Raw genomic sequence first — 13,948 nt, forward strand, 5'->3', positions numbered from 1 at the left:
TGTCTGCTGCTGCTACTTTACTATCCAATCAGCAGTGTGATTTCAGAAAGGGGACACATTACTTTTATTACATTAAAGTGTACGTATAGCTTAAGTTTTGTTTTTAGTTTTGACTAAAGTAGGGAGGGGTTTAAAACTGTGCCAGTTTATCTTTTTCTCTCTGTGCTGTATTGAGATTTCCTTGCACTTCCTGTTCTTGAGCTACCACAGGAAGTGAGAAGAAATCTCTACAATGCGATGGTATAATCCTATCTTGGTTAAGTGAACAGGTGTCCACTTTGAAAAAATCCCCCCTTGCCTCTTGCTCTGGTGATAACTGTATACATTTGAATTGTCACCTAAATTCTTTCTCTGCGACAGTGGTCACCAGGACCCATAGAAGGGGTGAATCTCCCTAGCAGGGACAGTAATAAAAACTTGACAGGAGTTCTAACTCTTCCCTATGCTATCGAAAACTAGCAAAAATGTACTGGCTTTACATATACTTTCTCTGACATAAGGAAAGTAACGCCACCTTTCTCTGTAAAATGTTTGGTAGGGGTATATGAATCAGACGTGGGTGATTAATATCGGGAATATTTTGACAGATTAAATTTCACATAATTAGTTTATGACACTCTTTATCAGTTCCTCACTCTTTAGTTCCGCTTCACGACAAATGTCAGAGCAGACGACACATTCATGTATCTGTTGGGAACAGGTATCTGAAGCTGAAGCATGGGTGGCATTAAGCATGGAGTGTCCATACTACAAATATGCTTTCCTTAGTTCATGCTTAACCACTTTCTAGCTAGGATGCTGTGGGACCAACGGATCACTTGTATATCTGCCGGCTAGGAGATTCCCAGGGCGAAAGGTAAAAGTAAACAAAGGGGCTGTATGCCAGTTGAAGTCATTACCCAAGACATCAGCCACTATCCACACCCTTTTTGTTTACTTTTAGCTGGAAGATTCCCTGACCAAAAGCTAACAAAGAGGCAGGGATGCCAGCTGACATCATTACCCAAATATCTCCATGGTCATATTTGGATAATGTCAGTCAGCATCCCACACCTTTTTATTTACTTTCAGCTGTTGGCTTGGGAATCTCCCAGTTGGCAGCTGAATGTGGTTGGGGATGAATGGCAAGGATGGCAAGGAAGCCAATGTCCTAGCAACCCAGGAACCCTAAGCAGGATGCTGTCACATCAATGACAGTTTCCCAGCTCCTATGCACTGGGATCTCTCTCTATGCCAAGAGTTAGTCTTAATCATTGCTAATTTGCTTATCAGTGAACTGGAATTCTTTTTGACTCTGTCACAGTCAATTGACAGATTCCAAAAGTTGTGATAGTAAGAACTTCCTGAATTGTGTTGGTACTGTAACTAGCATGCATGTCACCAGAAAAGTGTTGTTATCACTTGAATTCCCCTTACTGTTTTAGCATTTGCCAGAAGTTTAACTTAACAATTTCAGCCCCGGAAGATTTGGCTGCTCAATGACTAGGAGGAGGATTTGGATTTTGTGGGAATTTCAGAGACCTGGTTCAACAGCTCTCATGATTGACTGGCAAACATTCAAGGGTATACCCTTTATCGCAAGTAGAGAGGGTAAAAAAAAAGCGGGAGGGGTATGCCTATATATCAAGAATAATGAACAAGAGAGATGACATCACTAAGGGAGCTAGGGAGGAGGTCAAATCCTTATGGGTAGAGCTCCAAAGGGATGAAGCTAAGGGGAAAATAATACTGGGAGTATGCTATAAGCCCCCTAACCTGAGGGAGGAGGGGAAGGCGGACCACCTATCACAATTTGGATTAGCGGCAAGGATGGGAAGTGTTTATCATAATGGGGGATTTTAACTATCCAGACATAGACTGGGCGGAGGGAACCACGCATTCATCTAAGGCTCGCTAGTTCCTAAATGTTTTGCAGGACAATTTTATGGGTCAGATGGTAGACGCACCAACTAGAAATAAAGCGTTACTGGATCTACTGATTACCAACAATGCAGACCTGATCACGGATGTGGAAATACGGGGCAATTTAGGTAACAGCGATCACAGGTCAATTGCCTTCAGTATAAATCGCACAAATAGGAAACATAAGGGGAATACAAAGACACTGAATTTCAAAAGAGCCAACTTCCATAAACTACAAGCCTTGCTAGAACGCATAAATTTGGATAAAATATTAGGAACAAAGAACACGGAGGAGAGATGGGTTTGCTTTAAGAACATATTAAATAAGGACATTAGCCAATGCATCCCATTGGGTAATAAATTTAAAAGAGCGAACAAAAGTCCTGGATGTCTTATGTAAAAATGCATATAAAAGCAAAGGAGAAGGCCTTCAAAAAATACAAGGTTGAGGGATCATCATCAGCATTCAGACTTTATAAAGAATGCAACAAGAAATGTAAGGGTGCAATAAGGACGGCTAAGATAGAACATGAAAGATACATAGCGGAGGAGAGCAAAAAAAATCCCAAGAAATTCTTTAAGTATGTAAACAGTAAAGAAGCAGTGTCCTTTCTTCAGTGTTGTCACATGAGAAGATATAATAAAATATTTACAAAAATGTGAGGGGTGTACTCACTTTTGTGAGATACTATATGTGTGTATGTGTATATATATATATGTATATACATTTATTTTATCGGCGTATAGATCTGTGTTTTGTCCCAAGATTGTTTGAATCCACGTACTGTTGACAGACTCACTACCTCTGCTGGAAATCTATTCCAAGCATCAAGCATTAAACTTTCCTGCAGTTAGTTTGAGGTCATGTCCCTGTGTTCTTGATCTTAGCTTCATATTGAAAATCATGCCCTCCTTATTCACCCACTTGATGTATTTAAAGGTTTCAGTCATGTCTCTTCTTTCCCTTCTTTCCTCCAGACTGTACATAGTAGGTTCCTGAAGTCACTTTCAATATGTTTTATCCCCCAGACCTTTCACCATTTTTGTTACCTGTCTGGACTGTTCTGTCTTATCAAAATCTTACTGTAGGTGAGGTCTCCAGAACTGGACACAGGATTCTAAATGGGTGTCACTAAAGATCTGAAGATGGGAATCAGGACCTCATTCCTCCTGCTGGTGATCCCTCTAGTAATGCATCCTAGAATTCTATTTGCTCTTCCCACTGCCTGGTCACACAGTTTGCTCATTTTGCAATCATTTGAAATAAGTAACCCCAAATCTATTTACTCTGTAGTGCTGGCCAACACTGCACTCCCAATGCTGTGCTCTACCAAGGGATTATTTATCCCTGGGTGCATTATTTTACATTTAGAAACATTAAACTGCTTTCACTAATCTTCCAGGAATGAAAAATCATGTCCCATGTTCAATTTTGCTTTTCCAGTTTGACCAAGGATGGTTTTCAAACAACTAGTGCTACATATTGTTTTGCCCCATTTTATAATCTAAAATAAATTTTTTTTTCTTGTACTTCATTCTCAGTGTTTGCTGATGATACCAAGCTATGAAGGGCTACCTTTGCCACAAGATATTGAAGCTTTACAAGATGACCTTCTAAAACAGCAGCTACATGGCAGTTGAGGTTTAATAAAAAGTAGAGTTATCACATGGGAGCTATATATAGAACAATATATATATATATGAAGAACCTGTTGGGGAATCGGAAAAGAGAAAGATATGGCTGTCACAGTAGACCGCTGGCTCAGCAATGGCACGCTGCAGATAGCACACTACTCTCATGCAGTAAAAAGGGTGTTTACTCTGAAACTCTTTTACTTACTGAAAAAGCTATAATTCTATCACCTTGCAAAACACTGGATTGACCTCATCTTGACTTTACAGCTCAGGAAGAGCTACAGCAAAACCAAAGCAATAACATTGTTACAATATATTTAAGAGTATAGCACCCTTTCACCCTTCATTCTCATAGGAGTTGTCAGCACTCCCACAACACAGACAGGGGCCTCAGACTTAGGACATAGAGCCCTTCTTCATGGCTCTTTTTCTTCCCCCTGAGCCTGCACTATTATGCCTGCAGAGAAGGAAGAGAAGAGCAAAGCTCCGATCAAGAAGGATTTTTGTAACACATTGGGTATTGTCCTTTGAGTAAAAATAAAACACTTTTTAACCTGACCATTCTATTTATGTATTTCTGTGTTACTCTGCTTATTGTATATACAGTTGTGCTCATAAGTTTACATACCCTGGCAGAATTTATGATTTCTTGGCCATTTTTCAGAGAATATGAACGATAGCACAAAAACGTTTCTTTCACTCATGGTTAGTGTTTGACTGAAGCCATTTATTATTAATCAACTGTGTTTAAATCATTCAATCATAATGACAAAAAACTACCCAAATGACCCAGATCAAAAGTTTACATACCCCAGTTCTTAATACCCTGTATTGCCCCCTTTAACATCAGTGACAGCTTGACGTTTTTTGTGGTGTTTGTGGATGAGGTTCTTTGACTTCTCAGATGGTAAAGCAGCCCATTCCTCTTGGCAAAAAGCCTCCAGTTCCTGTAAATTCTTGGGCTGTCTTGCATGAACTGCACGTTTTGAGATCTCCCCAGAGTGGCTCAATGATATTGAGGTCAGAAAACTGAGATGGCCACTCCAGAACCTTCACTTTATTCTGCTGTAGCCAATGAGAGGTCCACTTGGCCTTGTGTTTTGGATCATTGTCATGTTGGAATGTCCAAGTAAGTCCCATGAGCAGCTTCCTGGCTGATGAATGCAAATGTTCCTCCAGTATTTTTTGATAACATACTGCATTCATCTTGCCATCAATTTTGAACAAATTTCCTGTGCCTTTGTAGCTCACACATCACTAAAACATCAGCGATCCACCTCCGTGTTTCACAGTAGGAATGGTGTACCTTTCATCATAGGAGGCCTTGTTGACTCATCCAAATGTAGCGTTTATGGTTGTGGCCAAAAAGCTAAATTTTTTGGTCTTTTCACTCTAAATGACTTTGTGGCAGAAGGTTTGAGGCTTGTCTCTGTGCTGTTTGGCCTATTGTAAGCGGGATACTTTGTGGCATTTGCGTAGTAATGACTTTTTTATGGTGACTCGATCATGCAGCTCATCTTTCTTCAAGTGCCTCCATATTGTGCATCTTGAAACAGCCACACCACATGTTTTCAGAGAGTCTTGTATTTCACCCGAAGTTATTTGTGGGTTTTTCTTTGCATCCCGAACAATTTTCCTGGCAGTTGTGGCTGAAATTCCAGTTGGTCTACCTGACCGTGGTTTGGTTTCAACAGAACCCCTCATTTTCCACTTCTTGATTAGAGTTTGAACACTGCTGATTGGCATTCCCAATTCTTTTTATATCCCTTTCCTTTCCTGTTTTATACAGTTCAACTACCTTTTCCCACAGATCCTTTGACAATTCTTTTGATTTCTCCATGACTCAGAATCCAGAAATGTCAGTGCAGCACTGGATGAAAGATGCAAGGGTTTGTCAGGAGTCCAGAAACTCATTGCCCTTTTATACACACAAATTACAAGCAAACAGATCACAGGTGAGGATGGTTACCTTTAATAACCATTTAAACCCCTTTGTGTCAACTTGTGTGCATGTTATCAGGCCAAAATCACCAGGGTATGTAAACTTTTGATCAGGGTCATTTGGGTAGTTTCTGTCATTATGATTTAAAAAAAGTAAACACAGTTGATTGAAAATAAATGGCTTCAGCCAAACACTAACCATGAGGGAAGAAAGTTTTTGTGTTATCATTCATATTCTCTGAAAAATGGCCAAGAAATCATAAATTCTGCCAGGGTATGTAAACTTATGAGCACAACTGTACCTTAAGTCAGCCTGTCTCATATAGGGTTCTTCCAGAGGTTGCTGGGGATTACTTGAGAAATTAGCAAGATCTGCTTTTCAGATAAGTAACTACGGACAACAACGGTTAATCCTTTTTAGGCTGTAAGAATAAGGAGTGGTTGGAAGTCTTTCTACTGACCACCAATGTAAGGGAGGGACATTCTTCCCACTGACCACCAGTGTAATGGGGTCCTCGCCCTCTGATTACCAATCTAATGCCCCGTACACACGGCCGGACATTGATCGGACATTCCGACAAAAAAATCCATGGATTTTTTCTGACGTATGTTGGCTTAAACTTGTCTTGCATACACACTTTGTGTGTCGGAAATTCCGATGGAAAATGTGTGATGGAGCCTACACACAGTCAAAATTTCCGACAACAAGGTCCTATCACACATTTTCCATCGGAAAATCCAACCGTGTGTACAGGGCATAAGGGGGCCCATCTTCAATAGCCACCAATGTAAGGGGACACTTTTCCACAAACCACCACTGTGATAGGACACTACTTTATTTTACTGGATGATATTATTTGCTTCTTTTCATTATTTTTACCGAAGATATATTTTGTTATAAAGAGCAATAAACCACCACTACCACAGCGCTGTCATTAACTCAAATAACATGTGAGCCAATATTGCTCTCTATAACTGGTTATTATAGTGCAAAATTGTGCCAAAATGAACAAACGGTCCCATATAATCAAAAGTTCATCATAAACTGTGTCCTTCCATCATAAAGTGCTCCGTGCCAAAAGAGAAACGTAGTGTAATTATTAGCGGGGGTTTCTCGAGACCCAAAAGTTCCTCTTTGTTATAAAGGTTGAGAAGGCTGCCCTAAGTACAGAATTCACTCAAGGTCCCTTAGTAGTTACCTGTGGCCTATTGACTGTCCTTTCTTCTTAAAACTGATCTTGAATCTGCCACTAAATCTGTAAACAAAGCCATTTTAGGTCAAGCACCACTATCAAACCTTCTCCAGGGTCTCCGAATGACTGATGGGTCCAAGCAATTACACTTATGGGAATAGTACAGTGCAAGCAGTGGCTGTATGTGTACCCTCAAGGTATTAAGATGAAGTTTAGCCCACAGCTAGTTAATCTTCTACATTTTGGAAAGCTTCTCAAGAACAGAAACTCTGCTGAGGGAGATTGTTAAACCAGCAGCCTAATGAGACTGATCCCCAGGGGAATACTTCAGAAAAGAAAAATCATCCAGCAGTCTCATGAATGAACAATTAATCTCCTGCACCCATTCAAACCTATAGAGTAGACTAATTACTATTACTTTCTGTTAGGAAACTATATTGCATGATTTGTTGGAGGCTGATCTCGTAAGATGGATTTTCTGTGCGCAAAGTCCATAGAAGTGAACAAAGTGATTGATTGTATGGGATTTCAATTTCTCTGTCACGTTCAGCACTTTGGTTAGTGAACAGAGGACTCGTCTACCAATAAAGACAGGCCCTTTGGCACAGAAGGGTTTTTCACCAGTGATAATCTGCAATTTTAACTTCTTACTACATCTGTATGCACAGCACAGGCCAAAGCGCTAACCTGTTGAATAAATATTTTATTGTGCCTTGAAAAAGTATTCATACCCCTTTAAATTTTCCACATTTTGTCATGTTACAACCAAAAACGTAAATGTATTTTATTGGGATTGTATGTGATAGACCAACACAAAGTGGCACCTAATTGTGAAGTGGAAGAAAAATTATAAATTACTTTACAAATAAATATGTGAAAAGTGTGGCGTGCATTTGTATTCAGCCCAAAGTCAATACTTTTGTAGAACCACCTTTCGCTGCAATTACAGCTGCAAGTCTTTTTGGGGATATCTCATCAGCTTTGCACATCTAGAGAGTGAAATTTTTGCACATTTTTCTTTGTAAAATACCTCAAGCTCTGTCAGATTGGATGGATAGCATCTGTGAACAGCAATTTTCAAGTCTTGCCCCCAGATTCTCAATTGGATTTAGGTCTGGACTTTGACTGGGCCATTCTAACACATGAATATGCTTTGATTCCATTGTAGCTCTGGCTGTATGTTTAGGGTCGTTGTCCTGCTGGCACGCAAATCTCTGCATAATTTAATGCAAAACCCATAGGTGCAGGTGACCATACAAAGGCAATCATATGTTTTGTTGCCAGGAGAAGGCTGTAGATCAACATGACAGTCGTACTGAGAAAATATGAAGACAGATATTATTCTCTCCTCCTAGGAATATTTCACAGACCATTTATAAACTACCTTTCCTGTATATTTCTATGTATTTAAAGTGAATCTTTAGGTAATTATACACTGCATTAATAAATATCTGTCATGTCACAATATACAGCAACAGTATACTTTCAAAAAAGGTTTTCATTTTATCATTAAAGTGATATTAAAGGTTCCCATTTTTTTTTTAAATAGCAAACATGTTATACTCACCTACTCTGTGCAGTGGATCACAGAGTGGCCTGGATCTTCCTCTTCATGGGTCCCCTGCCGGCGCTCCTGGCCCCTCCTGCCAACCAGCGTGCTATGGGGGCACCCAGGCAGGCTCACTCCTGATCCGCTACTCTGCGTGTCTATTCACACACAGAGCCGTGGTTCGCCCCTGCCCCCTCTTTGGCTCACTAGCTGTGACTGACATCAGCGGGAGCCAATGAGGAGTGAGAATCCCCAGAGAGCTGAGGCTCTCGTGCACATTGCCAGATTGAGATAGGGTTCAGATAAGTATTAGGGAGGGGGGCTGGGGGCGCTGCTGCACAGAGGTTTTTGGTAAAAAACCTTGAGCCTTTATAACCACTATAGCCGTTCTTGACCAAATAAAGTGGCTTTGCCTAGGCTTAGTCAATGTCATCAGTCTGCTGTAAGGAGAGCAGAGAACAGGAACACCACACCAAGTGGTTTCACCGTTTCAGGGCTCAAAATTGCCCCCTTCATCAGAGCTTGTGCTGCATGCAGAATCACTACTGGGAGGATTTAGCTGGATATTAAAATTGTGGTATGTGAATTCAAGGGAATGTGCCTCAGCAGCTGTTATGATATTTTATGGTAGATCCTCTTTTAAGGGGAATACAAATGGGAAAAAAAAATAATTTCATAAAGTATTTGAACCTTCAGCTACTCAGATTTACTGGCAGACGGAAATTTACCTTTGGGCACTGCCATGCTCTGGTGAAGTCTGGCATCACATCTCAGCCATATATACTCAATGGGTGGTTGTTGAGGAATGTAAATTGTCACACATAGCATCTTATTTTAAAGCATCACATGTCAAATTATTATGTTGCAGCACATATAGTTTACTTGGCGGCTAGTAGAATGTGTAACTGGCTTGTGCAATTATCCTCTTGGTGCACTACTATTCTGTGCCAAATATTAGGAAAGTTATTTTCTGAACCATTATTTATTTGGGGTAGGTTGTGATTTGGAATTTAAAAAAAAAATGGTGCACTAGTCGCAACTTTCTTTTCCAACCCTTCAAATTTAAAGGGTAACTCCACTTTGGTTCGGAAAAATAAAAAAAAGAAGCAAAGAAGAAAATATATAATATAGCATATACAATTGCGACACAAGTCATATTGTAGTTGCATGTTATTAAGAATTATCTTTCCTTTTCAATCTGCAGCTCTGTCATTTTCTGTAAAATGCAATGCAATATGGCTGCCTGGAGATGTTCTGTACACAGAATGTATACAGAACGCCCCCTAGAAGCATCCCCTGCAACAAAAATCAAATTTTTGGTGAGATACTCCCAATAGGAAATCAAGTCTAAGGCCTGGTTCACACTTATGCATTTAGTGCATTATTAGTCGCACTACAGTCAGTTTAACATGGTTTTCTATGGGTCACGTTCACATCTGTGCATTTTATGGAAAGGGCCTGGTTTTTGGTTCCATAGACTTCAATGGATCAATAACGTGTATTGAAAAAACACAATATGCACCTGGAATTTGCAAACTGCAACCTGCATAAGTGTGAACCAGGCCTAAAGGGATGTAGACCCTGCAATTTTCCTCATTAAAGCCCTGCAGGTGCAGCAGCTGATTAAAAATTATGAAACCACTCCTATTCAATTAACTTACCACATGGACGCAAACACACAGGGACTTCTTCAGAATAGCAAAATGTAGGAATCGGCAACAAAGTTTCCTAAAATCTTTGTAATGTACATAGATCACCCAGAGGAGAAAGTGGAGTTACTTTTTAACAATTATTTGGCACATCCAAACAAAGTACATTTTTGTGAACCAAATTTTCAGCGCATCAACAATAGTTTATCTGGACAGGTGCTTCTCTTTAAGCATCATGGGTGAACCTTATTAGTACACTATGTGAAAAATAGCTAACCGCAAGCAAGATTATTTCATAGTTTTCATCATCTGACAAGGGTAACTTCAAAACAGACTGGTTGCTATTGGTCACTACAAATTGGTCATATTAGTAAATAAGAATAGTAATTGTGCTTACAAAGGGAACCATTGCATTCAGATGGATGAACTGCTATACCAAGTTTCATCGATGGGTGGCGTTGCAGATCACAATATTGCAACTCGTACCAGCCAATCTATTTTCAGATTGCTGCATTTGAGAGATGGCTGCAGTGTTATTGCACTTTCACAGCACCTTATTAAACAAACCCATATGTTTGAAGGTCAGACTCACATCAGTCTAGTAATATAAGCAACTTCATAGTGAAAGAGTAAAGGTGGGTGTGAAATAAAATGTTCTTAAAATAAAGGCAGTTATCAGCAAACACACAAAATAAAAAATCCATAACGATCATAAAGTACAACAAAAGCTTTTTTTTTTTTTTACAATGACACAACATGGTTTAAGAGTTTTAATAGGTACGTTTCGCAACTGTACATATCCTATAATAAATAAGTCCTTTGGAAAGACATTTTCTAGTAACTTGCATTGCACTAGGCATTAATTCCCATACCAATAGTGAACAGTTTACATACGGTATATAGAATATCAAACAATACATAATTAAAAAAAAGAAATGGACATTCCGAGAAGGTCTTCTATATTAATCATTGCCAGGGTAAAAAAAGAATGTATAACTGGGTAAAGGTGTCAGCTGCTCCAGTGGCTCTGTGAACCTAGCCATGCATCATTGGATGAAATTAGGAAGAAATGCCCCCAGGATATACAGCTAAATATGTTTTCCAGGATGAAGCTAAATTCTTTCACATTACTCACAAAGGGTGACTGTCAGAGCTGTATAGATCCCTGCATTAGAGATGGTTAAGATTAAGTCCTTTGGTTGTGCAACCTCTCGAAAGGAAGAAGAAATTCAGATAATAAAGGAAGTGTCCTGGAGAAGCACTTTCTTTAATAGCCGAGACATTGGGGTTGATTTACTAAAGGTAAATAGGCAGTTCACTTTGCAAGGGAAGAGGAGCTTTCCCTAACTTAGTGAATAAAGTGAAGCTCTGCCAACCTCCAACCATGCACAAAGTACATTTTCATCCAATTCATTAAGCTGAGAGAAAATTCCCTTGCAAACCGCCTATTTGCCTTTAGTAAATCAACCCAATATCTTCACACTAAAGCCACTGTTACAATGCAAGGCCTGTGTGCACTACAGTTTGTGATGTGGGTCCTGTGTGCTCTCCCATTTGTGATGTGGGGCCTGTGTGTCTACCTGGTTGTAATATAGGGCCTGTGTGTGCTCCAGTTTGTGATGTTGGGCCTGTGTGTGCTCCAGTTTGTGATGTTGGGCCTGTGTGTGCTCCAGTTTGTGATGTTGGGCCTGTGTGTGCTCCAGTTTGTGATGTTGGGCCTGTGTGTGCTCCAGTTTGTAAAGTTGGGCCTGTGTGTGCTCCAGTTTGTGATATTGGGCCTGTGTGTGCTCCAGTTTGTGATATTGGGCCTGTGTGTGCTCCAGTTTGTGATGTTGGGCCTGTGTGTGCTCCAGTTTGTAATGTTGGGCCTGTGTGTGCTCCAGTTTGTGATGTTGGGCATGTGTGTGCTCCAGTTTGTGATGTTGGGCCTGTGTGTGCTCCAGTTTGTAATGTTGGGCCTGTGTGTGCTCCAGTTTGTAATGTTGGGCCTGTGTGTGCTCCAGTTTGTGATTTTGGGCCTGTGTGTGCTCCAGTTTGTGATGTTGGGCCTGTGTGTGCTCCAGTTTGTGATGCTGGACCTGTGTGTACCTCAGTTTGTGATGTTGGACCTGTGTGTGCTCCAGTTTGTGATGCTGGGCCTGTGTGTACTTCAGTTTGAGATGTTGGGCCTGTGTGTGCTCCAGTTTGTGATGCTGGGCCTGTGTGTGCTCCAGTTTGTGATGCTGGGCCTGTGTGTGCTCCAGTTTGTGATGTTGGGCATGTGTGTGCTCTTGTTTGTGATATAGAGCCTGTGTGAACGCCACTTTGTGATCACCAGTCTGTGCTCCCACGTGTGATGCAGGGCCTATGTATGCTCCTGGTTATGATATAGAGCCTGTGTATGCTTCAGTCTGATGTGGGGCCTGCAAGTGCTCCAATTTGTGATGGTGGGTGGGCCTTTGTGTGCTCTAGTTTGTTATGTAGGGCCTGTGTTGTTTTAGTGTGTGATGTCTGGCCTGTGTGCTCCAGTTTATGATGTAGGAGCTGTGCGCTCCTGGCTGTGATGTCCGGCCTGTGTGTGTTACAGTTTATGATGTAGGGATTGTGTGCTCCTGGCTGTGATGTCCAGCCTGTGTGTGTTCCAGTTTATGATGTAGGAACTGTGTGCTCCTGGCTGTGATGTCCGGCCTGTGTGTGCTCCCAGTTCTGATGCAGGGCCTGTGTGTGTTACTGGTTGGAAAGGCCGGGCCTGTGTGTGTCTCCCGGTTGCGATGACGTGCCTTTGTGTGCTCCCGGTTGCGATGTATTTTAAAACATCAAAAGCCATCACTGGGTAATTGCTACAAGTGCAGAGAGCACTTCCTCACTGGATATTCAGCTCTATGTGTACCTCACAACCAGTTCATCTCAGCTAATGTCATATAAGGTCTCAGACCTCTTACAGTCCTTGATTTCTCATGGAAGTTAATAAGCTGGCAGAGATACATTACTGGACAGCCACCATCTGTGAGTAAAAAGAGGGTAAGGCTTGGGATACACTGGTAATTAAATCTCTTTACTAGTAAGATATGTAACTACCTGCTGGCAATCATCCCATTAACAATACAATAATTTCAGTGTTCTGAGAGGTGACAGCCAAGTGGTTAGTCGCCAGTGTAGCCCTAGACTTGCTGTTTCCTGGAGAAGCTCTTTAAAATTAGATCTAGGACTAGAAAGCGAGAATGGGTCTACCATGTTTTTTTTCTAATAAAGGTCAGCATGTTAGTGATATGTATGAACAATCCAGCATCTAAAATGTGGTTTCCTGTTAATAGTTTTCAGTATTATTTCTTTCAAAAATTGACTTTGATCCTACTGTATACCTGTGGAGTATTGTTAACCTATAAAGAAAAGTTAGGTTTGGTTTCACATGCAGTTTTCAAAGGTCTGTGTCATGGGCCTAGTCCCTAAAGGTCTGGTTTTATATGGGTGACTAGGTAGGCTCCTTGATCCTGGCTACGGCTGTTTTTCACATATGGTTATTTTGATTTTTTAATTTTATGTTTATATTTTGAGGCATTTCATAAGCTGGCTCTCTGAGGATTTCCCTTTATAACAAGCAAATACATTCCCCACTAGGTGGATTGAAAAGACAGCACTTGAACATTGTCATCAGGAGGAGACATATCTCAGCCAGAATAATTGAGGTCTTCTGGTGGGACGGTGATACAAGTCTCAGTGAGCCACTGATGTTACAGACAGAATCTGGACAGTTTCACAAGAATGCTGTCAGTCTCGGCTCAGGATACACCAGGAAGCTGGAAAAAAATGTACCTAATTAACCAAGAGCTGAAAATCAAAGAAAGGCATTCAAGGGCTGCTATTACTGACAATGATGGGCTGTAATAAATGAGCCTGTCAACAATCTAACTGGAAACTACTAAGAGCCAGCATTGCCAATGAACAGATGTATCACATGCATAAAGCATAATCATTATGTTTTCTATGGGGAGAAGGAAGAAAATGTTGAAAGAATATAGAGATGATGCACTTCTGATGCTCATGAGTGCTCTTTATCCTTTGAAAATCAGTTTCTATACACTCAAAATACTGTAAACAAG

General features: G+C 40.7%; 1 protein-coding gene across 3 annotated transcripts in view; it reads right to left on the reverse strand.

Moving 5' to 3' along the window:
* Positions 1-10,626: 10,626 nt before the first annotated feature.
* The window catches only part of NECAB2 (N-terminal EF-hand calcium binding protein 2), a 370,725-nt gene continuing 367,403 nt past the window's right edge, over positions 10,627-13,948 (reverse strand). For all 3 annotated transcript variants that reach the window (XM_073605449.1, XM_073605451.1, XM_073605452.1), the window contains one exon: positions 10,627-13,645. In XM_073605449.1, the coding sequence (XP_073461550.1) occupies positions 13,617-13,645 (29 nt within the window). In that variant the 3' untranslated portion in view covers positions 10,627-13,616. The remainder of the gene's footprint in view (positions 13,646-13,948) is intronic.

Source organism: Aquarana catesbeiana, linkage group LG11, assembly GCF_042186555.1.
Source record: "Aquarana catesbeiana isolate 2022-GZ linkage group LG11, ASM4218655v1, whole genome shotgun sequence".
Lineage (NCBI taxonomy): Eukaryota > Metazoa > Chordata > Amphibia > Anura > Ranidae > Aquarana > Aquarana catesbeiana.